The sequence below is a fragment of the Herpailurus yagouaroundi genome, unplaced genomic scaffold (genome assembly GCF_014898765.1).
Source record: "Herpailurus yagouaroundi ecotype Mexico unplaced genomic scaffold, PumYag 191, whole genome shotgun sequence".
Lineage (NCBI taxonomy): Eukaryota > Metazoa > Chordata > Mammalia > Carnivora > Felidae > Herpailurus > Herpailurus yagouaroundi.
This window is the reverse complement of record NW_024412422.1, coordinates 5673070-5699878: the sequence shown is the minus strand read 5'-3', so window position 1 is coordinate 5699878 and position 26809 is coordinate 5673070. Positions and strand designations below refer to the sequence as shown.

Sequence of the window (26809 nt, the reverse complement as noted above, 5' to 3'; positions counted from 1 at the left end):
TGTGTGTGTGTGTGTGTGTGTGCGCGCGCGCGCGCGCGCGGCTTCGGATCTTTAGAACAAGAGCACTTCATAAACTGAGGAGGAAGTTCTCCTGGTACCGTGTCCTGTGCTCTCACTCTTGTAGTTTCTGAACGACTTAGAGACGCTTGGAAGAAATTTGTGAATTCATTTACATACCTGGGCACCACGACATTTAGTAGAATCACCAACTTCCGAGAGGCACGCTGTTGTAGAAACAGCACCTGACACAGTCACACTGTAAATTCTAAAGTTCTGGTACTGTTTTGTTGATTTCTGCTTGCTTGGAAACCATGGCCCTTGGACATGTTCCTTTAACTCTCAACACCCCAGCTAAACTATTTGTTAACAGATGAACAGATCATGGAGGATCTGAGAACGTTAAATAAGGTACGGTTTGATTTTTTGATTTATTTGAAAGCTTAGGCTTGATAATGGTTTTGTGCTTCATGTTGTTCGTGTGTTACTTGTTAAATCAGTTTGATACCTTTGACACGTGAAGTTGCATCTGAAGTGATTTGTTCTAAGATTTCTTGTTGTTCTTCCTACAGCTTAAGTCACCCAAGAGACCAGGTAAGTGCACAGTGTTACTGGCATTTGTGCAATCTTTTTATCATGTTGTTGGAAAAGCATGCTTCTATCTCACAGGCATTTGTTGCACTTTTCAAAAATAAAATGTTATTTGCCTAAGAGCAGTCATCATGAAGACTGAAGGGAACCTTAAGTGCACCCTCCCCTGATTTTTTTGTTTTTTTTTTTTAGCCCCGCTATGTTGAAGCTATTTTTGCCTTTACCTTAGGATTTATTGTAAAAGAGACAGTTGATTGATTGGCTGGTAAAGGTTTCCTTCTGTGTAGGCCTCAAGGTACAAGATTTAAGTCTGCCTCCATTTCTGGAAATGAAACCAGAAGGATTTTTCAGCATTACTTTGTGGAATTGAGTGCTAGGCAGTGCTGTTCCAGTGCCTTTTCACAGCCTGGCTCTGGTAAGGGACTCAGAGTCCCAGTTTATAGAAGAGGCCAGCCCAGTGTTCATGGTGGTTTCTTTCAGAGTGGCACTCGAGAGTCTGTGCTAGGCTGCAAGATAGAATTCTGAATGGGCAAGGCATTGTTAATGCTTTAAGCACTGTGATTACTCACACATCTCTCTGCTCACCAAGTCTTGTGGAAGGAAACAAGATTCTTTTTTCTCTTAGTAATTTCCTTCTGAGGGCCACCATTGTCTGCAGAGAGGTCCTGATTTCCTAAAGGCATGATGGGGAGGGGTTTGTATAAAGTGTATGAATTTAGATCCTTTGAGCTGTCGGTAGTTATGACCACTATGTTAACTTGACTCTGTACACACATGGTGGCCTGCTCTACCTAGTAAGTAAAAAATAATTCGAGAAATGAGTTCAGTTTTATAAAGACATGTTTCTAATTTTTGCCGTTCAGGGCTTCTGATCACTGGGGTTTTAGTCCTTCTCTTAGGGACCTTGGGCAAATCCCTTTGACTGCATCTCTGGTTTCTCCTCTGTTCAGTGAGGTTAACCTGTGCCTCGCCTACCTCACAGGGTTGCCTTGAGGAGCAAGTCAGGCATAATACACAAAAATTTTGTTGAATTCTCATTTTTACACCCCTGAGGAGTTAATGATTGAGTTTATTACCACTTTTAGTAGCATTTCAGTTAAAGCATGTTAGCTGGTGGACCCACATGCTTGTTACATGCTTGGTCACTGAAATATCTTTGGTTCCTCCAGCATCCCCGTCCTCTCCTGAACACTTGCCTGCCACGCCGGCAGAGTCTCCAGCCCAGAGATTTGAAGCTCGGATAGAAGATGGGAAACTGTACTATGATAAAAGATGGTATGTTGTGGAAAATCACAGATTACTCGCAGGAGTCTCAAAAGAATATCTTGGAAGAGGGCTGGGGCTCTCGTTATCGCTGAGCATGGCTGCTGCTTAACTTACGTACTACTGAGGTGGAGTAACATTTAAAAGTGTGTTGGGAGTGGGGCACCTGACTGGCTCAGTCGGTGGATCAAGAGCGTGGGACTCTTGATCTTGGGGTCATGTGTTCGAGCCCCACATTGGGCGTAGAGCTTACTTAAAGAAAAAAAAAATGCGTCAGGAGTCATTTGATCATTAGATCTGTGAACACAGCATTTCCCAAAAACGTGTTCTGATAGGGACCCCTTGTCCGTGCTACTATCATCGTGCTAGAATTTGCAGGCCTCTGTCTTTGGTGCTACCCCTGTGGACTGAAGCCAGGTCCCTCTCTGCCTTCTCTTAACTCTGCCCTTGTGCATGTATTCTGTGGAAAAAAGGATTTTGTGGTCAGATGAGTTTGGGGTATGACCATGTTAATTAAGGTAATTGGGTTTCTTCATTGTCGTGCTTTTTTGGGTTCTCTGATATGCTAATGTGCATTATCAATTTCTGAGATGTTATCAGATATTACTTGACCCCAGGTACTGTTTTTGCGTGCATCATTTTGCTATATGAATGTTCTAGGAAACATACTTGGGGGAGTTGAATCCTAAAACATTACCAGTTTAGAGACCATTTTTTTTTTTAAACCGTTATTTGCATAATTTTCTTAGCTGCATGTGAGTGTATAGGTATGTTACCTTAGCTTTTTAATACGCCAGAAATAATTTCAGAATAAAGACCATTTGACACCTTCAGACCACCAGCATTTCTATCGGAGAGAGAGAGAGTAAAGCAATATGAAAGGGCTTACAAACTCATTCGCTTACTCCTTCAACAAATGTTACTATCTGTTCTGTAACTAGGCATTCTGCTAGGTGTTAAGCCACCCTGGATCCCTCCTCGTATCACAGCTCCTTTATTCTGATAGATCCCTTTTATTCACTGTCCATATGCAGGCACACTTAGTTTATGTCATGGTGGACACAGATTTGCATTCTGAATTTTCACTCGTTTGTGTGGAGAATGTTTATCTGGGGTTATTGCATGCTTTCTGTACTTATCATTTATAATCGCTATCATTTATAACCTTTTGAGTTTCAGTGTATTTGACCTAAAGTTCCAAAATTAGAGTAATGGCTATTTAGAATTTTTTGAGCTTTGTTAAAGAAAAAAAGCGCCCAAGATTTGTTAGTTGATTACAGTATAATATCACACTTATGAAGTTGGCAGAAATGCTTAGAAATGTAGTCATGGTTGAAATAATCCCGTTCCACCAAAATATCAGGTTACAGTAAGTTAATTACCCAGTAGATGGTGAAGGCCTCTGTCTGTGAGCCTGATCTTAGGGACTTCTGCCCCTCTCATTTGACTATTCTCTGGCTTTCTTCAAAAAGTCCAGTTATATTGTATCTTAACATTGCTTATGAGAACATTACCACTAGGTGGCAGGCCCCAACAGGTCAACACGCTGAGGGGCAAAATAAGATGAAAAATGTTTCTAATAATGAAAACCAAATAACCTTTAAAGATCAAGCCCGCACATAAGAACTGTCTTCAAAAATGATGAGATATATCACTAACGTTTTTACGGATCTATGAGTCTTAAAGCCATGTGGTATTTCAAATGATGTTCATTTTGTAATTGCGTTGCTTCAGATCTTCTTTCTAAGGCTTAAGTCTCAGACTTTATGAGACTTCTCTTGAGGGTGAAATGCAGTAAAATAAAATTCTTGCTTTTCTAAAGAAGGGATCCATGGTGCCTGGTGTTTCATAACATAAACAGAGTGGTGAGGTTAGATGTGCTAGACCTCCTGAGCATTTTGAATGAATTTTGCTGTCTTTCTCATGGTTGCTGCAGAAATTTTTAAAAGGGGCGCCTGGGTGGCGCAGTCGGTTAAGCCTCCGGCTTCAGCCAGGTCACGAGCTCGCGGCCCGTGAGTTCGAGCCCCGCGTCGGGCTCTGGGCTGATGGCTCAGAGCCTGGAGCCTGTTTCTGATTCTGTGTCTCCCTCTCTCTCTGCCCCTCCCCCGTTCATGCTCTGTCTCTCTCTGTCCCAAAACTAAATAAACGTTGAAAAAAAAAAAAAAAAAAAGAACCCCGTCAAACTCGGCAGCGGTGGGGGGGGGCACCTGGGTGACAGTCCTTTAAGCTTCTGATTCTTCATTTTGGCTCAGGTCATGATCTCAGAGTTGTGACCTCGAGCCCTGCGTTGGGCTCTGTGCTGAGTGTGGAGCCTGCTTGGGATTCTCTCTTTCCCTCTCTCTCTGCCCCCTGCTCAAATAAATAAATAAACTTAAAAAAAAAAAGATTAATTTAAAAAAAAGGTTTCTGGGAGCATTTTCCTTCTTCAGTGAATTTAAAGTTGCTTATGGTTAAATATTGAGATTATTTTCATCTGTATTCTGTTTCTCACTTCTTTGGCTTTGGCAGTCAGAGTTGATGACATGTTTGTTGGAAGGTGGGTCTCTCCTTTTCCTGCCGTATCATGCGAGTCCTGGCCAATGCTCTTGACCAGCGTGTAGCTGGCCTCCTCTCTCCCCAGGCTCTTGATGTCTGGCCTTCGTCAGGTTGGGGGCTGTCATCCTTCCTTCTTCTGCACCAGTCCTGAATCTGAGAGGTCAGCACACCGCTTTATGCTCTTTGCAGTGGTGTGGAGTATTTTGGTGCGACAGGATTTCTGGCAAAACCTGTTTCATTGAGTTTTCAATGACTTCAGCAAAATGAGTGTGATTCAGGCTTCCCATCTCTGCGTGAACACTTATCAAGCTACGTGTCGTTTTGAAAGATAAGCATCTTTGCTTTGCCTTGGTCTGGTAGTGCTTTTAAGGCATTTTATGTCCTGCTGTAAGTCTTCCTCACATTTTGATTTGGACTAATGATCCTTCTTAGCAAGTACCACGAAAGTGGCTGATACTTTAAAATAACTAACTGATGGTGCCGGCGGACTGGTTTATCTCTCTTTACTTTAAATCTGGGGCTGCTGATGTGAATCAGGAACGAAGTCCCCCTGCTTCCTCCAGTCTTTGACTGACAAAGACTGTTGAGACGGTGAAGATTTACACCTGGCATCGGGGCTCCTTGAGGTTCCAGAGCTGTAACATGGCATTTAGTTTTTTTGGGAAATGAAATGTTAATATCAGGGTTCCCAGTAGGATACAAAATTAAATTAATTCTACCTCCTCCTTTTTGACCCATGTTTTAAGGAAATTGCTTTCTTCCATGATGGTAGTGTTGATTCTAGTTCATTGGGTTTAACAGTAGAAGCAAAGCCTTATGAGCTCATTTGTCAGGATTCCCAGGTCAGGATTTCCACTAGTAATAAAGTGATAAAGTCAGTTTGACTTTTGGAGCTTGTTCTCTGAGGCTATTTCAAGTATTTTTTTCATCCGAGATGAAGGCAGCTTGTAAAATGGGTTAATTGGCAAAAAAGTCATAATGTACGTTTTTACTAATTTAGCTCTATCGTTGTTGCTTTTTAACAGTTTTTATGTCTAAGTTTATTTTCAGTTTTCTCCCTCTCTTTTATTGGTCTTTAGACATTGAAAAGTAAATTTGTATGTTAAGGGTGTCATATACTTTTTAGTTTCATTTTGAAAATATAAACGCTAATTTCTGAGGACTTGCCCCCCACCTCCCCGATAATTCAGATCATTGAATAGATTTGATATCCAGGGATAATGGTTCCTCAAGACCATGGTGTGGTGTGTGAGATCTGGTTCAGGAGGACCTGGAAACCCAGTTGGCTCGGAAGTGGGCTGTTTTGGGAAACGCATGGGCCAGCTCTACTGTGGAGCAAATGGTGACCGTTGGTGGACATTCAAGCCACCACCAGTTGGTGATCCCAGAGCAGGCAGACTTGGGAGGTGGCCAGATGCTCAAGTCCCAGACCACTTCTGGGATGGGGGATGGCGGTGGTAATAGACCTCATAGATCTCATTGTTAAACCCGGTCAGCGGTGTTGGGGTTTGCATCCTGTGCACATCTAAAGGAAAGCAACACATCTCCCAGAGTTAGCTGTTGTCTTTAATAGACATTAAGATGTTAATTTTAACATTACGTTTCGTTTTTACCCATCTTTGTTGTTCAGGTATTTTCCAGAAGCATGATTTGCTTGATTTTTAACATAAATAACACTTGATTATTTCAGAAAAAAGAAAGCCATGCAATAAAAGGAATACTATTCTTTTTATTATTAGTATTATTTATTTTCAAGTTCATTACCATACACTATAGTCTTGGTTTCAGGAGTAGAACTCAGGGATTCTTCTTTTACATATGACACCCAGTGCTCATCCCAAAAAGTACCCTCCTTAATACCCATCACCCGTTTAACACCCCCTCCTCCCAGCCACCCTTAGTTCTCTGTATTTAAGAGTCTGTTATGGTTTGCCTCCCTCTCTGTTTTATTTTTCTTTCCCTTCCCCTATGTTCATCTGTTGAGTTTCTCAGATTCCACGAGTGAAATCATGTGTCTTTCTCTGACTGACTTCACTTAGCATAATACCTTCCATCCACTTGTTGCAAATGGCAAGATTTCATTCTTTTTCATTGCTGAGTAGTAGTATGTATATATAAACCACATCATCTTTATCCACTTATCAGTTGATGGACACTTGGGCTCTTTCCATAAATTGACTGTTGTTGATGGTGCTGCTATGTATATAATACCACTCTTAATTTAGATTCACATTTCTATAAAATTGTAATATACATTTTATTATGCATCTTAACTACAGATTTACCCAGTTTTTTTCTGTGTGTGTGTGTGTGTATGTGTATGATACACATGCAACATGCATCTGTTTTATGTGCACAGGAACATAATGGACATAATGGACATAGTTTTTCCTCCTTCCACTTAGCAGTATATTAAGTACCTTTCCACACTAGTAACCTACTTCTTCACACTGTGACCTTTCTTTATTAAAGTGTTTAGAAAACAGTATCAGAATGACTTGGGGCTAGGTGCATGTTGTTTTGTGTCTTTGTCCCTTTAATAACTCATAATCCCTGTAGAACATCCAAATGTTCCCCTCTCTCTGTATTTTTATTCTGACCATCACTTGAGATGTTACTATTTACGTAGGAAAGTTGGCTTAGATGTGGGAGGGAAACTGGAGTTTTTGAGTGATGCTGTGAGTTAATTCAGCCTTTCCTCATGCGCTGTATACTTCAGACCTTGTGATATTACATATTTAGCATAATGAAGGTCCCCTGACCCAGTTTACCAACTGATCTCTGGCCAAAAGCAACTTTAAAGCTGAGTCTAAACCAATCTTGCTGTTCTAATTGCATTTATGATTCGATTTCTTTTAACAGTGTTTTCAGGAAGTAAATTGAGTTAGAAACCCGAGTTTCAGCTTCTAAGTAGCAGGTTAAAGAGTGCTTAGAACCTCGATTGGAAAAAGCTCGTTGTGGGAGTGAAGTCCATCTCTCACTGTGATATCTTGGCAGTAGATTATTTCATTATACCATTATACCAGCAAAGCAGTCTGCCTCTCCCTCCCTCCCCCCCCCCCCCCACCAAAGAATAGGATGCAGTGCTTTGCTGGGAGATGTGTTTTGGTAGAATTTACATGAGTTAGTGGGTTTGTTTGGCCAGATCTGTGCAGCCAGAATGAACCAAAGGTTAGATTTTTGACTGACTGGGGCTGGCCCAGGCCAGGGCTCCCAGCCGCAGCTCAGCTGACGTTTCCAACTCTTGCAGTCCAGCAGCTGCTCTGTCCTCCTGTGGCAGCTGCTGCTGTCTCATTTGGGCTTTGGCCCTGGCTTCATCACTTTCATCCTCGGCCTTGTCCCTGAACTTGTAGAAGTTGAAGGTGGTCCTGTGCTGCAGGCCAAGAGGATAGCTACTGGGGCTGAAATGGAATGTCTGTCTTGTCAGCTTCATGCAAGGCAGCTCTCTTGACTGATGGGGCCAAATTAAATCCCCGTTGGTACATACCCTGATGCTCAGAACTTCGCCTGGTTTATGCTTGCCCGGGTGAGTACTCAGTGTTTTTCATGGCCACTGTATTTGAAGCTGTGTGACAGCAGGGACCTTGTGGCCCTGTTGACTGTCCACCTCCAACCTCTAGCGTACTCACTGGTATGCGGTAAGTGATTAATGAGTCATCTGAGTGACCAAAGTAAGGGCTGAGTTTGGCCTTCCTTCTTATGGATGACTTATTTGGACACATTGAAAATAGGTTTGAACAAGTGTTCTATTATTTGTGTATTTTATCCACTGAACCTTCAGTGATTTGAGATGGGCCTGCCCGTGGGAATAGGTTGGTTTTTTGTTTGTTTGCTTTTTTTAGAGCTGGGAAGGGACAGAGGATCCAAAGCAGGCTATGCACTGACAGCAGTGAGCCCGATGTGAGGCTTGAACTCATGAATCACCATAACATCATGACCTGAGCTAAAGTCGATGCTCAACTGACTGAGTCACTGAGGTGCGCCAGAATAGGTTTTCTTTGAAAAATTGTAATTTACTTTTTGAAATGGGTTTTATAGTCCAAATAAAAAGTAAATACATGGTGTTAGTTTCCCAGCCTTTCCTCGGCCCCCTTTTCCCCTCTGCAGAAGGCCCAAGGAATAGAAGTTTCAGATTTAGAAGATTAAGAGGCCGTCTGGTCTAATCCAAGGATGGAAGCCTTTAAATTAAACCTGAAATCCGGGCTCTTCCTCAAATGTAAAATGAGACTCTTAATTATATTTTTTGTGGTGATGTTTTTCTGTCTTCCCTTTTTTCCTTCCTTTTTTAATTGGTGCCTGTAACAATACTATATTATTAAAATTTGTTAAGAGCATAGCTCTTATGTGAAGTGTTCTTTCTACAAAAGGAAAAACAGCAACAACAATTAACTCTAAAGAAGAGGGCAGGAGGAAACGTTGGGAGGAGATGGGTATGTTCGTGGTGGTGATGATTTCATGGGTGTATACTTACCCCAAACTCCTCGAGTTACAAACAGTAAATATGTATAGCTTTTTAACATGTCCGTGATACCTTAGTACAGTGGTTAAAAATATAAACAAATTTGTGTCTTGTTTTTGGCAGGTACCACAAGAGCCAAGCCATCTATCTGGAGTCAAAGGACAACCAGAAGCTGAGCTGTGTGATCAGCTCTGTCGGAGCCAATGAGGTAGGGACTGAACTCCCTAATCCTGCAGGAGAGGAGAGCACAGTGCCATAAGCTCTGTGGGGCGCCTCAGAGAGTGCAGTGGAACCTGGTGTGCTGTGCGGGTTAGGAGGGAAGTCAGCACTTCAGGCAGAAACTGCACGTAGTCACAGTGCCCCCTGAAAATTCCTTGCTTTGCTGGACTAACAACACATGTGGATTTGTATATTCCTGGTGGTATTTGTGAGCTCCACATACAGTAATTGAGTTGGGAACCACTGAGAGAGACCACAGGAAAGAACAGAAGGCAAGTCTGTGTGATACCTGTATGTTCGTATCCTGCTGCTTTGTAAGGTAACCGTGTACTGAGATGGAACTTGCTTGTGGAGCATACTCCATCTTTGTAATTTCTCTAGAGCTTTCATGTTTACTGAGACATTTGTGCTGTAAGGCTTTCATGAGGCACTTGGCACAGGGTCTGGCATACAGTGAGTGCTCAGTAAATGGATGCTGGCCTGATCTGAGCCACACACTATTCCTTGCCTGTTGTCTTTACGATCTGACATGTCCTCTTGCACCTCTCAGCAGTGAGCTACCAGGCTCTTGTCCTTAGGTATTGGTTTCCTAGAGTCTCTCCTGTAGGAGAGGGACTGGCTCCAAAGTCAGCTCAGAGGGTTATGCCCGCGGATGGTATGATTGACGATGTGAGTTCTCTGACTGGCCCTTCATTAGAGGGATGTCAGCAATGTGTAACTTGTATTGTTAGTAGTTTTAAAAAAGTTTAAAACTTTAATAGCTCGATTGGCTTGATCTTTTATCAGTCCACAAACGTCTGCAAAGAAATTGATTTTTAGGTGTCTACCCTCTGTAACTTATTCGTGCCAGTGCACAGTAAATCTAATGAAACTGGATTATGAAATAACTTAAGCCTCTTCCATTCTCCCAGCTTCCTGAATTGAAAATGCCCTCAAATGTGACTAGTTTGCAAAATGATTGTTTACTCAGAAGTCAGGGAGAACCTTCTAGATAAATGAATGTCCTTTTTCTCTAGGCTTGGGGTCTGTGAGTCACCCCAGGCCACGTCAGAACCAGAACAGAGGGATCTGATGAAGAGACCTGCTGTTTGTCGGCAAGAGACATTGTGACTTCGCAGCAGCCCTTGTGCCCTGCCCCGTGGCCTCTTGGGACCTAAATGTCACTTCACAACCAGTGCGTTGTCCTCCTCTGGGACACCTCGAGATTTTTCAGGAAAATAGCAACGCAGGTTACATTTTTTACTCTCTCTGTTAAAGATGGTCATCCTTTGACACAGTAGAGTGTCAGTGAGGTGACAAGAAAACGGTGACACTGAGACATGTCACCTGGAGGGGAGAGGCCTCAGTGTATCAGAGAGGCATGTGACTCTGATGATGAGGAAATATTTCTCACCTCGTGGAAGTATTCTAGCTCATTTTTCAGGTCAGATCCAAAGTGACACTGGAGCCACGTGGCCTTTGCATAAGTTGACTCCAGGCACATTTGGTGAGGGAGTTTGAGCCTTTTGGTGACTCCCCATTTCAGCCCTTCTGGGGGTCATTTTTCAGTTTAAAGTGCTTTTGCAAGGTCCATAGGGGCTCAACTCCATGTGAGATCTTTAACTTGAGTTAAAAAAATTTTTTTTTTAACATTTATTCATTTTTGAGAGAGAGAGAGAGCGTGCGCAAGCACACAAGCAGGGGTGGGGCAGAGAGAGAGGGAGACAGAATCCGAAGCAGGCTCCAGGCTCCAAGCTGTCAGCACAGAGCCCAAAGAGGGGCTCAAAGCTATGAACTGTGAGATCATGACCTGAGCCGAAGTCGGACACTGAACCGACTGAGCCACCCCGGTGCCCCTAGTTTTAAACCAGCATATTTGACTATAAGGTCTCTTGTTGATACATAAACTAAAGAGACTGAAATGAGACCAGGAACACTTTAAACCCTTGAAGCTGGCAGGGGGGGGAAGGGAAAGATGGGCTTGGAGATGCATGTGGGGGAGAAGCAGAACTTGAAGAACTTGAGCAGAATCCTGCGTCAGGCCCCATCTGGTGCATATCAGTTAAAACGGATGAGGAACGGGTGAGAAGAAGAGTCCGAGCTGGTTTTGGGGACAAGAACAAGGAGTTTCGACAGCAGGTGTCAGCAACAAGGGGACTCAGCCTTCCTCTTCCGTAAAATGGGGGTGAGGACAGGACTTCGTAGGGTTGTTCTGAAGATGAGAAAGCTCAGGTGTGTCGGGTGACCAAGGTGGTGGCTTTCTTCCCAGTGCTGGTGCAGAGGATGACACTTGCTGAGTGCCCCCGTCTGCCCTGGCTGCCCCCTGCTGCCCAAGTTCATCCTTGATGCCACACAAGAACGCCTCTGCCTGGTGAAATGGCAGTCGTCTGCTGCGATCTGTGGGAAAAGGATGTGGCCAGGAGGGAAGGACTGTTTCAAGCTCATTGAGCCTTCTGATGATCCTGATTGGTCCTTAGCTCACTCATGGGCTTTTGTTCCTCTTCTTGTTCTTTTTTGTTTTTTTTTCTTTCTTTTTTTTTTCCCCCTGCCTTAATTGCTAGGAAACCAGAATAGCGAAAAGCTATAATATGGAAGTCCCTTGGCAAGGAAAATATTTCCAAATTTGATTGACAGTTTATATTTGTGAACACATGTATTTTGAATGTTGATAATGCTGTAATCAAACCAAATCAAAAAATGTCATTCCTTAAGATCAAGGCAAAAACAGAACCCAAGATCACTGTGCTTTCCATTTTCTTAATTTTTTTTTTAATGTTTGTTTATTTCTGCGACAGAGACAGAGCATGAGTGGGGGAGGGGCAAAGAGAGTGGGAGACACAGAATGTGAAGCAGGCTCCACGCTCTGAGCTGTCAGCACAGAACCCGACGCAGGGCTCGAACTCACAAACCGTGAGATCATGACCTGAGTCGAAGTCGGTCGCTCAACCGACTGAGCCACCCAGGTGTCCCTGTGCTTTCCATTTTCTGAATCAGAGGTGTGAGAGAGGGAGAAGGGCGGTCCAGGGCTGCCGCCTGCTGTCTCGGGTGGTGGTTTCCGGGAGCAGGGCCACAGGTCAAGGAGGTGGGTTGAAGACCTCACAGGTAGACAGGAAGAGGTTGCCAGTGTTCTTCCCACACCCCATTCATGCAGATATTTTGAGGCTCTGGAAGATTTGCCCCTCGGTATTTGCTGTCAGCCCCTCTCATCTTGTTCCCTTTCCTTCTTGCCTGCAGATCTGGGTGAGGAAGACCAGTGACAGCACCAAGATGAGGATCTATTTGGGCCAGCTTCAGCGCGGGCTCTTCGTGATCCGCCGGAGGTCAGCGGCTTGACTTTCTACAGTGTTCTTCTTCCCTTGACCTTTTTTCTGGAGTGGTTTTTGGTTTTGTTTTCTTCCAAATAGAAAGTTTTTAACCCGGGAATTGCTCCCTTGGCCTTGGAAAATGGGGAGCGCTGTTGTGGATTCCGCGAGGCGCTTTGGTGGCAGCTGCTTCGGTCTTTGCGTTGCTCCTTCCTGCCTCAACCTCTTCCAGCCATCAGTCACCATGAACTCTTACTTTTGGGAGTATTGGGAGTTTGGTTTACTCATTTCTTTATTTTACTTTTTTGCTTATACTTTGTCTTTTTTTTTTTTTTTTTAAAGGCTCCTTTGAGTTTGAAGGAACATTTTTTTTTTTTTTAATTAATTATCTTTAGGTCTTTCTACCAGGAAGGGATACAGTCTACACGGCATTTTCATGAATCTGATTAGTGGATCACGTAGCTCTTTCTGTTGTCGAGCCCAATTCACTGTTTCTCCAGAAGCTTGGGGCAGAGGTCCTAGCAGAAGGAGATTAAGTCTCCTGGCTCTCAGCCTTCTCTGAGAAATAAATGCCTCGTGTAACATCTGGCATATGCCATCCATTCCACTGGCTGAGCGACAGAAAAACTTGCCTGGGTGACTACGTGCACTGAGTAAATGGGGTTGGGGGAGGGGGCATTTTCACGCTTATAATGTGCTGAAGGTCCTGCATTTTAAATGTTATTTAATGCAAGTGGTATATTCAGACATGTTTGTTCTAGCTCAAGCTGGAACGAGTGGTCATTTCAGAAGTTTTTATTTCTAATTCATTTCTGTCCCCTGCTCCAAGTCGATGGAATGGTACCTGGCCCAGGCTGATTATCCAGGTTATCTATTGTAGGTGGGGAGATAAGACTGATAGTGCAGTAATCAGTGATCTGTAGATGCTCACTCATAACTCAGATTGCACTCTTGTTGCTCATGCCGCTGTTGCTCCGACCATTTCAAGCCCGTGGGGCCTTGTTGTCGGCGCCCCCTGCCTCCCAGGAGGTCTGGTCCAGCCTGAAGACCAAGAAAACTCTGCCGCTAAACCTGCGCTCTTCCTAATGATTCCTGGTGAAACGGCCTTCCCCATACTCTCTGCCCCACCTTCCCATCATCGGAGGAGTGATTCCCTGGCACGTGGGGTTTTCTGGATGACAGCTGTCACCTTAGCATATTTAATGAATTTGGGGTTAGAGCAACTGTTAGCATCTCTCTGGGAAATCAGTAGACCTTACACATCCTAAGACATCTTTGTATGTAGTACCCCTCGTCTCGGGTGATTCTCCTCGTGTTGTCTTTTGATGTCCACACCCCAAAGCAAGTTGGGGGCCATGAAAACCAGTGAATCACCTTCTCTTGTAAGTCCTGGCTTCAACAGAGACCAAACCTTACTGACTCAGAGTAAAGACTTGTACAGATTCATTTTTGTTTTAATTTGTAATTCATTTCTCTTTTTTTTTCTCCCTGGTATTGGAGTCTCATTTAGAAAACAGGGTAGATGATGCTTGTTTACTTAGAGTTGGCTCGGTGTTCTGTGCTGCTTCTCTGCCCCCAGCCCCCATTATGATGTTTGCTTTGGTGAACCAAGTCCATAGTAAACAGAGGCTTCATCTTTTGTTTCTTCTTGACAGCCTTTGCTCTCTTGCCTGAGTTGTCACTGTGGGTGTGTAACATCCCATAATATCAGGCGGCTATCTGTTATCCTCTAGTGCCCTTGTGATGGAAATATATCTAGATGTAGAGTGTGTGGTCATCAATGTTGTGGGGTTTTTTGTTTGTTTCTGAATGATTGTCTTACTTGGCTTTCTAGCAGTACACCAAAGTTTGGTTTTTTGAAAAGGACTGTATTGATAACTGGGATTCTGCATCAAAGCAACAAGTTGCCTTTTTTTTTTTTTTTCTTCCTTGTCTGGTGGCACCTTTGTGCTTTTGTGAATTAACTATTTATTTGAAGACCAGGGTATGGGCACTTTGGCCTTGCCTCTTCTGTAAATTTGAGGGTGATGAGGTAGTGCTCTGGCCTTGGCCACATCACTGCCTTCTGCTTCTCTCTTGTCCTCACAACCCTTAATCATAGTGTGGTGAAAACAGGGGCAGAAGGGGAATAGACCTGAGACACAGCACTGTAAATCGTACTCTTAGTCCCAGAAGATTTAGTTTTTTATTTCATTACCCCAGAGATGACAAGCCAGCAGTTCAGCCCCTCTGACAGGCAGAGCCCCCTTGTTACGAGATGGAGGTGCTTTTGTGATGGGCAAAACAGACTTTGAGGTTCCTGGACTAAGAAGGGGCTGGCTTTTAGCCCAGGTGGCCATTCTTATTCCAGAAGCTCTTTCGCTCTCCCTAAATTCAGACTATTTCTTGCAACTCATACTTTGAAAAAGGTTGATCTAGACAACTCTTAACAAGAACCTGTACGTGCGTTAATCTCATCAAGAACCTGCACTTGTGTTATTCGGATCAAGAACCTATATGTGTATTTTGTTTGAGGCACCTGCCTCAGTATTATACACGGTGTTTGCTATGGATGCGTCCCAATTATTTATTTTACCTCTGCTTAGAGCCTTTGTGTTGCCTTCCCCACCACCTGACTCCCTCTCTCCCAAAGCCAGTGTCCTCTTGAACAGTTTCCAGATTTCCGTAGCCATACCAAAGCCGGGATGTTTTCATTTGTTTGGATACCAGTATTTATGGATCTCTAACTACATAATTTCTCTCTTTCTTTCTTTCTCTCTTTCTCTCTTTCTCCCTCCCTCCCTCCCTCCCTCTCTCCCTCTCTCTCTCTCTCCCTCCCTCCCTCTCTCCCTCTCTCCCTCCCTCTAACTGGGGCCAGTATAAGATCCCAGAGGCTGATCTGCGAATCAAGCTATTTGTCTTTGTGTGTGAGACCCTGTATTCAGGGTTGGGTGACTTTTCTAAGAGAAATACTGGGAGCGGGGAGGGGGTTGGTCGCATTTTTTTTTTTTTTTTTTTTAACCTACCTTGGGGTAGCGGGGGAAATCCTATTTTTTACAATATTTTAGTTTTTGTTTTTGTTTTTCTATTAACCTTTCCTTTTATCCTTGAATTTTTACTAAATTTCCTCCTGACTTAAAAATCTAGTTTCTAATTTGGGAATTTGAAATCTTGGTACTTAATGTTATGCCATTTTTTCCAAAGAGTTCAAACCACTTTAATACCAGAACATGGTAAAATATTTGCAGCCATTTGAAGCAGCTGGTGGGCTTTTTATATATTCTCATTAACTGGTACCATTAAATGTTCTGAGAGGTGAATGTAAAATGTAAAAAGTTATAGGGTTGTTTTTTTTTTTTTAAATAACAATAAACTTTCAAAGAGAAAACCAGCATGTAGTCTGTGTTATATCCATTGACTTGATAAATGATTGAAATTTATTTTAGGTTTTCCCTCCAGCGTTGTGGGAGAAGGAAATTGGGAGAGAGGGAGGGATATACTAGATACTTGCTCGTTGTGAAGAGGAAGATATGGAGTGATGTCAAAGATAGGCTCTCAGTTTTGTAAAGAGCAGTCTAGAGGTGTTGACCCATCAATGTGATAAACTCTCCTTGTTGGAGATGATAAAACAATTTCATGGAAAGTTGAGTCAATGCAATTGACCTTAGATAGGAAAAACCTTAAGGTAGACTCGTATGATTGAAGAAGATGCTGCCATTTGGTACTCTAGAGCACTGCTTCCCAGTTTTACCAAAGGGGGGAAAAATGCTGGTATTTCTACAGCTCCCTGGTGGGTAAACTGAGGAGGCTGCCAACTGCCACAGGTGACAGACCTGGTGTGCTCACGACCCGGGTGTGGCATGCCCAGCAGGAAGGGCTGCTCTGTGCTTTGGATGTTGGAGAAGGGTGGTCACTATTTTTAAAATTTTTTATTGTAACATTTGTACAGAAAAGTACACAAATCTTATTTGTACAAGTTGAATCTTCTCAGCGTGAATGCGTCCATGTAACCCGTCATCTAGATTGGGAAATAGCACTACCAGCACCCACAGCCTGAGCAGGCTTCCTTCCGGTTGCCAGTCCTTGCAGGGGTAAGGGCTAGGTCGACCGGTTTTCTCTATTTTCGTCATCTTAACCTTCAAGCTCTTGAGCACCTGGGTCTTTCTAGAGTTGTAGAAGAGCCAAGTCCCTGGTGGAGGCTAGGGGTTCGCCAGGGACGTGAAAGCTAGTAGTGAAGGATGTGGGGACACAGGGGTGGTAAAAACAAAACAACAACAACAACAAATTCAGGTTAACTCTGTCACCCTCCCGCTTGTCGCCAAGGCAAACAGAACTTGCCCTTGATGTCAGCATCCGCTTTTGTGAGAGTTCTTTGTCTAGGTCAGGAACTATACTAAACGCTGCAAGGCAGGCATTTTCTGTTTCAGTCCTTGTAATCTGTGAAAGAGTGCTGATACTCCCAATGCAGTGTTAATATAATTTGTTAATACATTTGTTATATTGTTGATGTATTTGTTAACATAGTCTAAGACTTGGCTTAATTCTCCCCTGAAACCCAGAGTTCATCACAGTGCCTAGTCTTAGTGAGTGCTCCGTAAATGTTGTCAGATACTGTTAGTGCAAAATGATGTGCAAAGACAGGTGGGCTGGTGAATAATAATAGCTCCAGCCCTCAATACTGTGCCCTTCACTTTTATTATCTCATCGAAGCCTCATAACAACCCTGGAGAGAAGACGCTATTGTTATCACCAGTTTTCAGAGGAGGAAACATTTCCTTTATCACAGGGGGTGGTTAGGTAATTTCTCCAAGGTCACACACACACCAGCTTGCACAGTCCCAACTCTTTCAGATTCTAAGCTAGGGTTCCTAAGAGCTGCCCTGTGCAGCCTTTTCCCAGCCCCCTTTGTTCACATTGCATTCAGCATTTCCACCTTTCTCCAGCCCTTCTCTGGGAGTTTGTTTTTATCTGCTCTCACCTCTTATAGAGCAAATTTCAGAGGTAAAAACGCTATAATTTGCTAGGACCCTTTCCCCTGCTAGATAACTCCGGGCTTCTTCCTTGGTAATCGAGTTGTGAGAGTCACAGTTACTAGCTGAGAGGTCCCTTTGATCTGAAACAGTGTGGGCAGGTGTGTAACGGAAAACAGGGAGCCATTTAGAATGTAAAGAGTGAATGACCTTGATGGAGCCGACTTTAATAAGCAACATGAGAACCTTTGGAGGAAAACACTTACCTTTTTTTTTTTTTTTCCCCAGATCACTCTCTTCCTGCCTGCCTTTCTTGTCATCTCTGAAGTAAGCAGGGAAGGGTAGGAGCCATTGAACTGGTTTCTAAAAATGTAGATGGAGAGCTGGACACGCTACATCTTGCTGCTCTCTGGATATCGGTGGACCTTTTCATGTCGTGTCCTGCTGTAGAGCCACTGAATGAAAGAACACACCAGTTCAATGTCACCTGCTTCAGACTGTCTGCTCAGCTCCAACCAGCAGCCTGCGTAACCACCAAAGCCAGGGTTTGCGGTCTTTGGAGAGAGGCAGGAATGAAACCAATTTCTGGTCTCTTCTGCTAGTGTTAGAGATGCCCCACATCTATCTTTGGTAAAGCTAAGCACCTTCTCTGCTTTTAAAAAGACAGTAGATGGAATGCTCTAGAAACATGGGCACCAGCTCACTCTCTTTGGACATAATGACATGATGAGAAATATATTAGCTTTAGGAATTTTAGTGTTTACCAGAGTAGTTATTTTTGTGAATAGCTATGATTATTAAGACGAAAAGATATGTATGTTCAGAAGGATCCCTGGGGGAGTGAGGGAGATAAGATACAGCATAGGTACCTAGACACTTAATCCCTTTACCCATTTTCCCTAATCTGTGTTTGCTCAATTCTCTGAAAGATACAGATCTCTAAAATGACAAAATTCACTTTACTGATACGAGAAGACCAATAATCAGAATCTGAAAGATTCTCTCCCCTGTTTCTCAAAAGTTGGAGACTCAGCGGTGTGCTGTGTTTTTCTGCAGCCTGATGCTCCTGTCTTTTGGCATCACCTGTCTGCCTGCCGATGGGGTGAATGGGTGTGGGGTCAAAGTGGGTGAGATAGGGGCACCTGGGTGGCTCAGTCGGTTAAAGCATCCGACTTCGGCTCAGGTCATGATCTCATGGTCCATGAGTTCCAGCCCCGTGTCGGGCTCTGTGCTGACGGCTCAGAGCCTGGAGCCTGCTTCAGATTCTGTCTCCCTCTCTTTCTGCTCCTCCTCTGCTACTGGTCTGTCTCTCTCGCTCTCAAAAATAAACAAATATTTGGGGCACCTGGGTGGCTCAGTCGGTAGAGCAACCGACTTCAGCTCAGGTCATGATCTCGCGGTTTGTGGGTTTGAGCCCCGTGTCGGGCTCTGTGCTTGACAGCTCAGAGCCTGGAGCCGCTTCGGATTCTGTGTTTCCCTCTCTCTCTGCCCCTCCCCCACTCACGCTCTGTCTCTCTCTGTCTCAGAAATAAACATAAAAATAAACATTAAAAAAAAAAAGGTTCTAGAGCCAGTTAGGAAAGCAGTGCTCATAGAGAATAAGCAGTTATTGAAGGTAGGAGTACAGTGGCCTCAGGTTGGCAAGTCCCTGCATATAATTAAGAATCACTTTTTTTTCAACATTGATTCTTTTGGTAAGTATTTGAGTGTTTACTGAGATGCAGTGTGGCATAGTGGCAGTGTGGCAAAAGCAGAAGAGTTGGAATCAGTATTTGAATCCAGCTTTAACTAGCTGCAATGTGACTTTAGGCGCATTGGTTACATAACAGGCACATAGGTTAAATAGTAATATCCACCCCAGAGTGATTTTGAGGATTCTAATAATGTTAATGTATATAGCACTTACTGTATCCTAAGCACTTTACCCATATTAACTTACTGAATCCTTGTAATGACCCCGTGAGGTAGCCACTATTACAAATCCTCACTCTGTAGTTGAAGGAATTAGGAAACAGAGGTTAAGTACCTTGCCCAAGGTCATGTAGCTAGTAAATAGTGAGCCAGGATTCTGAGCCCAGTTTCTCCAGAGCCCTTGCTCTCATTCACCATACTCTGCTTTGAGGGGGACATAACACAGGGCTGGATCCAGGGAGTGCCCAGTCTCTGGAAACTGTCCCCTCCTTTGTCACTACTGCTGCCCTCTATCTGTCTCTGTCCTTGGATGTTAATCTGCCAAATCGTGTGAGACCAGAAGGTAGTTTAGTGCCAAGAGACAATGAAGGTAAAGTTGGCAGCTTAAGAGATCATGGTAAGCGTCACTTCCTACAAGTGGGTTGGAATGAATGCCCAGCGCATTGGGTTGAGAAGGATTCTGAAGCCCAAGTTGGGCAGAATGGGAGGAGTGGCTTAATCAATTAGTTTTGTCTGCTGATTTAGTTTGACCCCTTATTTTGAAGATGAAAACATCTAAGGCCCAGAGATGATAAATGATGTGCCCAAGTTCATATGGCCAGCTATAGGCAGAGAGGTGGTGGGGGTCCTGTACTCTGGTATGGCCACTCATTAACCCAGGGTTTTTTACTTAATGGCTTGATAGGGCACACTCATCCTATTGTGCCTCAGACTTTTCTGGTTTTAGCATTGATAATCTTGCATCCCAGGAACTGTCTCAGACCCAGGCAAACCGAGACAGTTGGTCACCCTGCTCAGTTTCCTCCTCTGTAAAGTGGGGATAAGAATTGGCATTTTTCTATGGATTAAGTGATTTCTCATAGATTAGATAAAGCACTCGGAAGTAGTGTTTGGGACGCGGTAAGTCCTCAATACGTGTTGGTGATTTATTGTTCTTGTGTTCATTATTATTGGAACAGAGGGTTCCAGCCCCAAAATGAGATCCTGGAGAACTTCACAATCATCCCAGCCAAGACAGGGGACCTTGCCAGGATCATCTGGTCACCTGGAGCTGACTGTTGGGGATGTTTTTTCTTCTACTTGAAATAGTAGTAAACTATCATGAGCTCGAGGATTGACATTAGTGTGTTCAATCCACATGCTGTTCATGGAGTATTGCATGTTAGGTAGTCTAGGTTCTTTGGGGGGATTTAGAGATAAACAAAAGCATGGTTCCCTTCCTCTGGGACAGTGAGGATGGGCAGCCGTGCTTGTCAGTAATTCTGGTTCAGTGGGATAGGAGCTACATTCGAGGCCTGGAGAAAACTGGACAGAGAAAATACTAGCAGTTGACATTTATCGGGCAGGTGGTTGAACACTTCATGTGCATTATCTCATTAATTATTTGTTGTCTGTGAATTTGTTGTTACGTATCTGGGGTTTACAGACTGGGAAACTGAGGTTTAGAAAGTAAGAAACTTGCCTCAAGTTCACGCAGCATGATTCCAAAGCAGGTCTTGCTGACCCAGAGTCTGAATTTTCATGAAGCAGGAATGCTTTACAATTACTTCGGAAAGAAAAGAAAATTTGAGCTTGGCCTGAAAACTGAGGCAGGCCTCAAGCAGTGTCCATGGCCAGGAATGGGAACTGCATGCAGAGGAAATGGCTCGGCTGAAAGCGGAGGTAGGGGGTGGGACATGTTTAAAAAGTCAAATGAGAGTGTGTGCTGAACAGTAACTCTGGACGAATAGGCTTTGAACTTTAAAATCTGTTTTGTTTTTTTTTTCCCCAGACCCGTATCTTTTTGTCCTTCCACACTTCGGGTTCACCTTCCTTTCCTTCCTGCCTCTGTCCTTTTCTCCCTTCCCCTGGCCCACCCTGTTCCCTCCTCCTCCCCCTTTTATATCGCCAGTGCGGTGGCTCGTGGCAGTCTTGGAGTGACGCTTTCCAATTTCACACTTACATGCTCCTGAAAGTATTCGTAAACTAACTCCTATGTAAAACCAATAAAGGGCAACAGCACACATTCCTGTTAGGCAGTAATTTTGTTTGACTCCCGTTCTTCTGTTTTGATCACTCATCTTCCTGCAAACATGGTGCTTTGACCTTACCAGAAGTGGAAGTTTCAGGAAGCCAAGCATGGTGGAGCTCTGTCAGCATATGAGTAATAGGAATGAAGAAGAGCTCGTGTTTATTGAGCACTTACTACGTGCCTGGACAAGGGCTAAGTACTTTTCGTGCATTATCTTTTTTAGTGCACTCAACAGTCATGTGAGGTAGGTCTGCCTGATTCCCATTTTTAGCAGATGAGGAAATTGAGACTCAGAGGAGAAGAGGATTCACTTCTGCGCCGCATTCCTACGTTTCCTTTTCCTGTTGGCTTCTTCCATCGTAGCATGTAGTGCCAAAGTACAAAGGACCAACACCCTCCATTTTCCACGCCTGGAACAGACACTGAGAAGGGAAGCAACTTGCCTGAGATCACACCGCCGATGAATGGGAGAGCAGAAACTAAACCCAGGTCTTGTAACTCTTAATCCAACAGTTGGGGGAAATCCCAGGCTGAAGCCAAAGGGCATGGATTTAAGATTTGGGTTTGAATTTTAGCCCTGTAACTTACAAACTGTGTGACCTTAGGCACGTCTCATAACCTATCTGGGCTCCAGTCTAGAAAGTGGAGACAATGATGATAGCCACCTCAGCAAGCTTATTGTGAGGTTTGAGTGAGGTCACACAAGCAAAGCAGCCCCAACAGTGACCCTCATGCCTGAAACAAGCCAGGTCCCTCTAGCGTGTTAGATACATCTCTCCTACCTGGCCAGCTGCCCGTTGTTACTTCAGGAGTTGTCTGCCACATCTGCTCAGGTCCCAGCATGCCTTGAGGCTAAGCCCACAGCAACCTTGCAAGGGGGACCCCTGCCACTAGCCACGAACCTTGAAATTCAAGACAACAGATGCCCAGCATCTGTTCACCTTATTAGCGCCTCACTAGAGAAGAGTTTGAAATCCTCCCTCACCTCCCACCAGCTGTGTTGAGAAACCCACTGGACTGTGAGGGAGGACAGGGACTGGGTCCCCCCCTCCCCCTATCCCCAAGGATTTGCATACTGTAGGTACACATTAAATGCTTACTGAATGGTTGGCTAATTATCTCATTTCTCAGCACAGCATATTAATCTCTAAGATCACAGTAATAACATAATGCAGTTTAGAAATGAAAGGATTTTACAAAGTTGGCCACAAAATACAGTAGTCTTTTATTTTCTACCTCATTTCCCCTCCCAGAAGCAATCATCCCACCTCTTTTAGCTGATTATTTCAGTACATTTCTAAGAATTCTCTTAAATTCTGACCATGGAAATCCTTCCCTCCTCTCTCAATATAGTTATTTCATAATTTTGATGAGGTCAGTATTTAGTGTTTACATTATTATGGCTATGTAAACGCTAGTCACAGCTGAGCCCTTTTGTAAAGTATGATTGCCTTTTTTTTTTTTCCCCTTGACAGTGTTCCCCCAGGAGTTAATAATTGTCTTGTATTTTTGTTATAAGCCTGGTTTCCTAGGTGCTTATTAGAATTCAACCTCAAGGCCTTCACCAAGTGTTTAAATTCCCTTTAAGACACTCAGATGCACCAGAATTCCATTGATTTCATCACCCTGAAGAAGCCTTTCCCCTGGGGACTTCTGGACTGGTTGCCTACTCTAGACTGGTGGCCCCCCATATGGCACATAGCTGTCTCCCTGGAGTCTTCCTTCACCTCCGTACCGGGGGCTCCGCTTTGTCACTCTTTGCGTTTGGATCTCCCATTCTTGTTTCCTTTGTTTTCCTTTTTCTCCACCTCCCCATTTTGGCAAAACGCATCTTGCAGTAACTTACCAAGCACGATTAAAAATGCGCTCATTCTGTTCTCTTATTTCATCGATGGTTTGGCTGGTGTAACTACATTTTTAATTCCCAGAATTAAAGCCCATACATTTCCAGAATTGAAAAGGCCCACAAAGCACTTAGCACTTAACTATATTTCAGCCAGCCCCTTCCTTCCTCAACCTTCGTTTTGAGAGGTTCCTGGTGCTGCTAAATTCATTATTCTCCGGTTTCTCTGCTGTCAGTTTTAAAATTCAGGTTTTGTTTTGTTTTAATTTACTTTACAGCTTCTAAAATTTGGTTGTTTCCTCTCTAGTGTTTTCCATTCTGGTGGGTTTAATTCTAGCTTGGAAATCATTTCCCTTCAAGATTCTAAAGGTATTTTTTATTGCTGTCTAGCTTCTGATGTTGTCCTTGAGAAGCCTGAAGCCATTCTGATTATTTATTCTCTGATCACCACCCCCCCCCACCTTTATCGAGATATAATTGACATAGCATTGCATAGGTTTAAGGTGTACAATTTGTATCATTTTGATAAACGTGCATATTGTGAAGTGATTACCACAGTAAGGTTAGTTAACCTGTCATTTCAGTAGGTGTGCCATTTTTTGTGTGAATGTAGTGAGTACTTTTAAGATCTCTCCTAGCATCTTTCAAGTGTACAGTCCAGTATTATTAACTGTAGTTACCATGCTGTCCGTTACGTCCCCAGGAATTGTCTATCACTGGAAATTTGTACCCCTTGACCGCCTACACTCTTTTTCCCACCCCCCAGCTCCCTCCTCTGGCAACTACCAATCTACTCTCTCTTTGGATGAGTTTGATTTTTTTTAGATTCCATTTGTAAGTGAGAATACATAGTACTTGTCTCTCTTTGACTTATTTCACTTAGCATAATGCTCTTGGGGTTCATCCATATTGTTGCAAAGAGTAAGATTTCCTTCTTTTTATGGGTGAATGTTTCATTGTGTATATATACCACATTTTTTTTTTTTTTTATCCAGCCATCCATCAGTGGACACTTAGGTTGCTTCCATGTCTTGGTTATTATGAATAATGCTGTGGTGAACATGGGGGTGCAGATGTCTCTTTGAGACAGTGATTTCATCTCCTTTGGATATATACCCAGACTAGAATTACTGGATCATATGGTAGTTTTTTGTTTTTTTTTTTTAGGAACCCCCATATCTCTATCCTGGCTGCACCAGCTTGGATTCCCACCAGCAGTGCACAAGCGTTTTCTATTCTCCATATGTTTGCCCGTACTTGTCAAATTATATCTTTTTGACAATAACCATTTTAATAGGTGTGAGGTGATGCCTCATTGTGGTTTTGATTTTCATTTCATTTCCTTGATAGAGTGATGTTGAGCAACTTTTCATGTACCTGTTGGCTGTTTGTGTATCTTTGGTGATTTGACTTTTTTTTTTTTTTGAAATGTTTATTTATTTTTGAGGGTGAGGGAAGGGGCAGAGAGAGAGAGGGACAGAGGATCAGCACTGACAGCAGTGGCTCGATGCAACACGGGGCTCAAACTCAAGGACTGCGAGATCATGACCTGAGCTGAAGTGGGACACTCAACTGACTGAACCACCCAGGTGCCCCTGGTTATCTGACTTTTTAACATCTCTAGAAGCTTGTAGGATCTGTGGCATTTTGAAAGTTCAAGATGACAGGCCTTGTTGTGGGCCCGTTGTTCTAAGCAGTTAGCTTTTTCAATTCTGGAAACGTATGTCCTTAAATTCTGAGAATTAAAATAACACATCTACATAAATATGCACACACACACACACACACACACTTTATGGATGTAGTAGCAAGCTTCCATGATCTTTGCCTCCTGATAGTCATACCCCTGTGTAGTTCACTGTCATTATTTGACCAAGATTGGTCTCCGTGACTAGTAGCATATAGCAGAAGTGATAGTAATTCATTTCTGAGATTGGAGTATAAAAGACACAGTGACTTCTTTTTGGTTGTCCTCTCTTTCTCTTGAATCACTTGCTTTGGGGAAAGCCAGCTACCATGTGAAGCAGCCATATGGGGAAGGCCATGTGGCAAAGACCTGAGGCCTTCTGCCAACAGCCAGCTAGTCACTGAGGCTTCTGCCAGTGGCCATGTGAGTGAGTCATTTTGGAAGACATCCTCCAGCCCCAGTCTAGCCTTCAGATGAGATTGCAGTCACCACTGACTGCTTGACTGTAGCCTTATGAGAGACCCTGAGCCAGAACCACCCAACTAAGCTGCTCCCAGATTCCTGACTCTCAGAAACTGGGTAAGAGAATAAATGTTATAGGCTGCTGAGTATTGGGGATAATTTGTTATGCAGCAATAGGTAACTAATATAATGGGTAATTTTTTCCCCTCTTTTTTTTTTTTCTTCTAGCATTCAGGGACTCCTTTTACTTAGTGGACTTCCTATGGCAGTCTTCAACTTATGTTTCCCATTTTCTCTTTGTCTTTTTATTTTCTGGGAGGTTTCCTTAAATTTGTCTTTTAACCTTTCTCATTAAAAATATTTTTCATTAAAAAAATTGTTTTAACGTTTATTTTTGAGACAGAGCGTGTGTGCAACCCAGCAGAGGAGGAGCAGAGAAAGAGGGAGACATAGAATCTGAAGCAGTCTCCAGGCTCTGAGCTGTCAGCACAGAACCTGGCATGGGTCTTGAACCCACAAGCTGTGAGACTGTGACCTGAGCTGAAGTTGGACACTCAGCTGACTGAGCCACTCAGGTGTCCCCGCAAAAAAATTCTGAGAGCTATTTTTATCTTCTGATTTTGTATCCTTTTTTTTTTTTTAATTTTTTCAACATTTATTTACTTTTGAGAGACAGAGCACGAGCAGGGAAGGGCAGAGAGAGAGGGAGACACAGAATCCGAAGCAGGCTCCATGCTGAGCTTTCAGCACAGAGCCCGACGTGGGGCTCGAACCCATGAACCATGAAATCATGACCTGAGCTGAAGTTGGACGCTTGATCGACTGAGACACCCAGGCCCCCCTATCCTTTCTGCTTTTTAAAGTGTCGTACCCGTTTCTAGAGTCCTTTCATCCAGAGACTGTTGTATCTTCTCTAGAGAAGAAACTTCTGGTCTTTTGCCAGGTTGTCTCTAGGCAATCTTGCTGTATGAAGTAGGGAAGCAGATCTGATGAACTGACAGCTTTTTTTTTTTTTTCATTTAAATTATAGTTAACACACAGTGTAATATTAGTTTCAGGTATACAGTTCAGTGATTCAACACTTCCATACATCACCCAGTGCTCATTGCAGCAAGTGCACTTCTTAATCCCCATCACCAATTTCCCCCATCCTCCCACAACCTCCCCTCTGGTAACCATCAGTTCTCTATAGTTAAGAGTCTGTTTCTTGGTTTGCCTCTCTGTCTTTTTACCCCCCTATGTTCATTTGTTTGTTTGTTTGTTTGTTTTTTTAATTCCACATATGAGTGAAATCGTATGGTATTCGTCATTCTCTCACTGACTTATTTTGCTTAGCATAATACTCTCGCTCCATCCACATCCTTGCAAATGGCAAGATTTCATTCTTTTTTCATGGCTGAGTAATACCCCATTGTATCTGTATACCACGTATTCTTTATCCATTCATCAGTTGATGGACACTTGGGCTGTTTCCATAGTTTGGCTATTGTAGATAGTGCTGCTATAAACATTGGTACATGTATCCCCTTGAGTCAGTATTTTTGTATTTTTGGGGTATATACCTAGTAATGCAATTGCTGGAAACTGACAGCTTCTTAAAC

General features: G+C 43.4%; 1 protein-coding gene and 1 long non-coding RNA gene across 7 annotated transcripts in view; both read left to right on the top strand.

Moving 5' to 3' along the window:
• SUDS3 (SIN3A corepressor complex component SDS3) overlaps positions 1–26809 on the top strand; it is a 148728-nt gene that overhangs the window by 19649 nt on the left and 102270 nt on the right. For 2 of the 6 annotated variants that reach the window (XM_040443753.1, XM_040443758.1), the window contains exons 8-12: positions 347–408; positions 570–591; positions 1758–1863; positions 8969–9053; positions 12278–12363. In XM_040443753.1, the coding sequence (XP_040299687.1) occupies positions 347–408; positions 570–591; positions 1758–1863; positions 8969–9053; positions 12278–12363 (361 nt within the window). Of the gene's footprint in view, positions 1–346; positions 409–569; positions 592–1757; positions 1864–8968; positions 9054–12277; positions 13792–17582; positions 18490–21490; positions 22323–26809 lie in introns of those variants that run through there. The other 4 variants (XM_040443757.1, XM_040443755.1, XM_040443754.1 and 1 more) reach the window with 4 other exon arrangements.
• On the top strand, positions 18795–21227 carry LOC121010260 (uncharacterized). The gene is made up of 2 exons (XR_005781064.1): positions 18795–19602; positions 20165–21227. It is a non-coding gene; the product is annotated as an uncharacterized LOC121010260 (long non-coding RNA).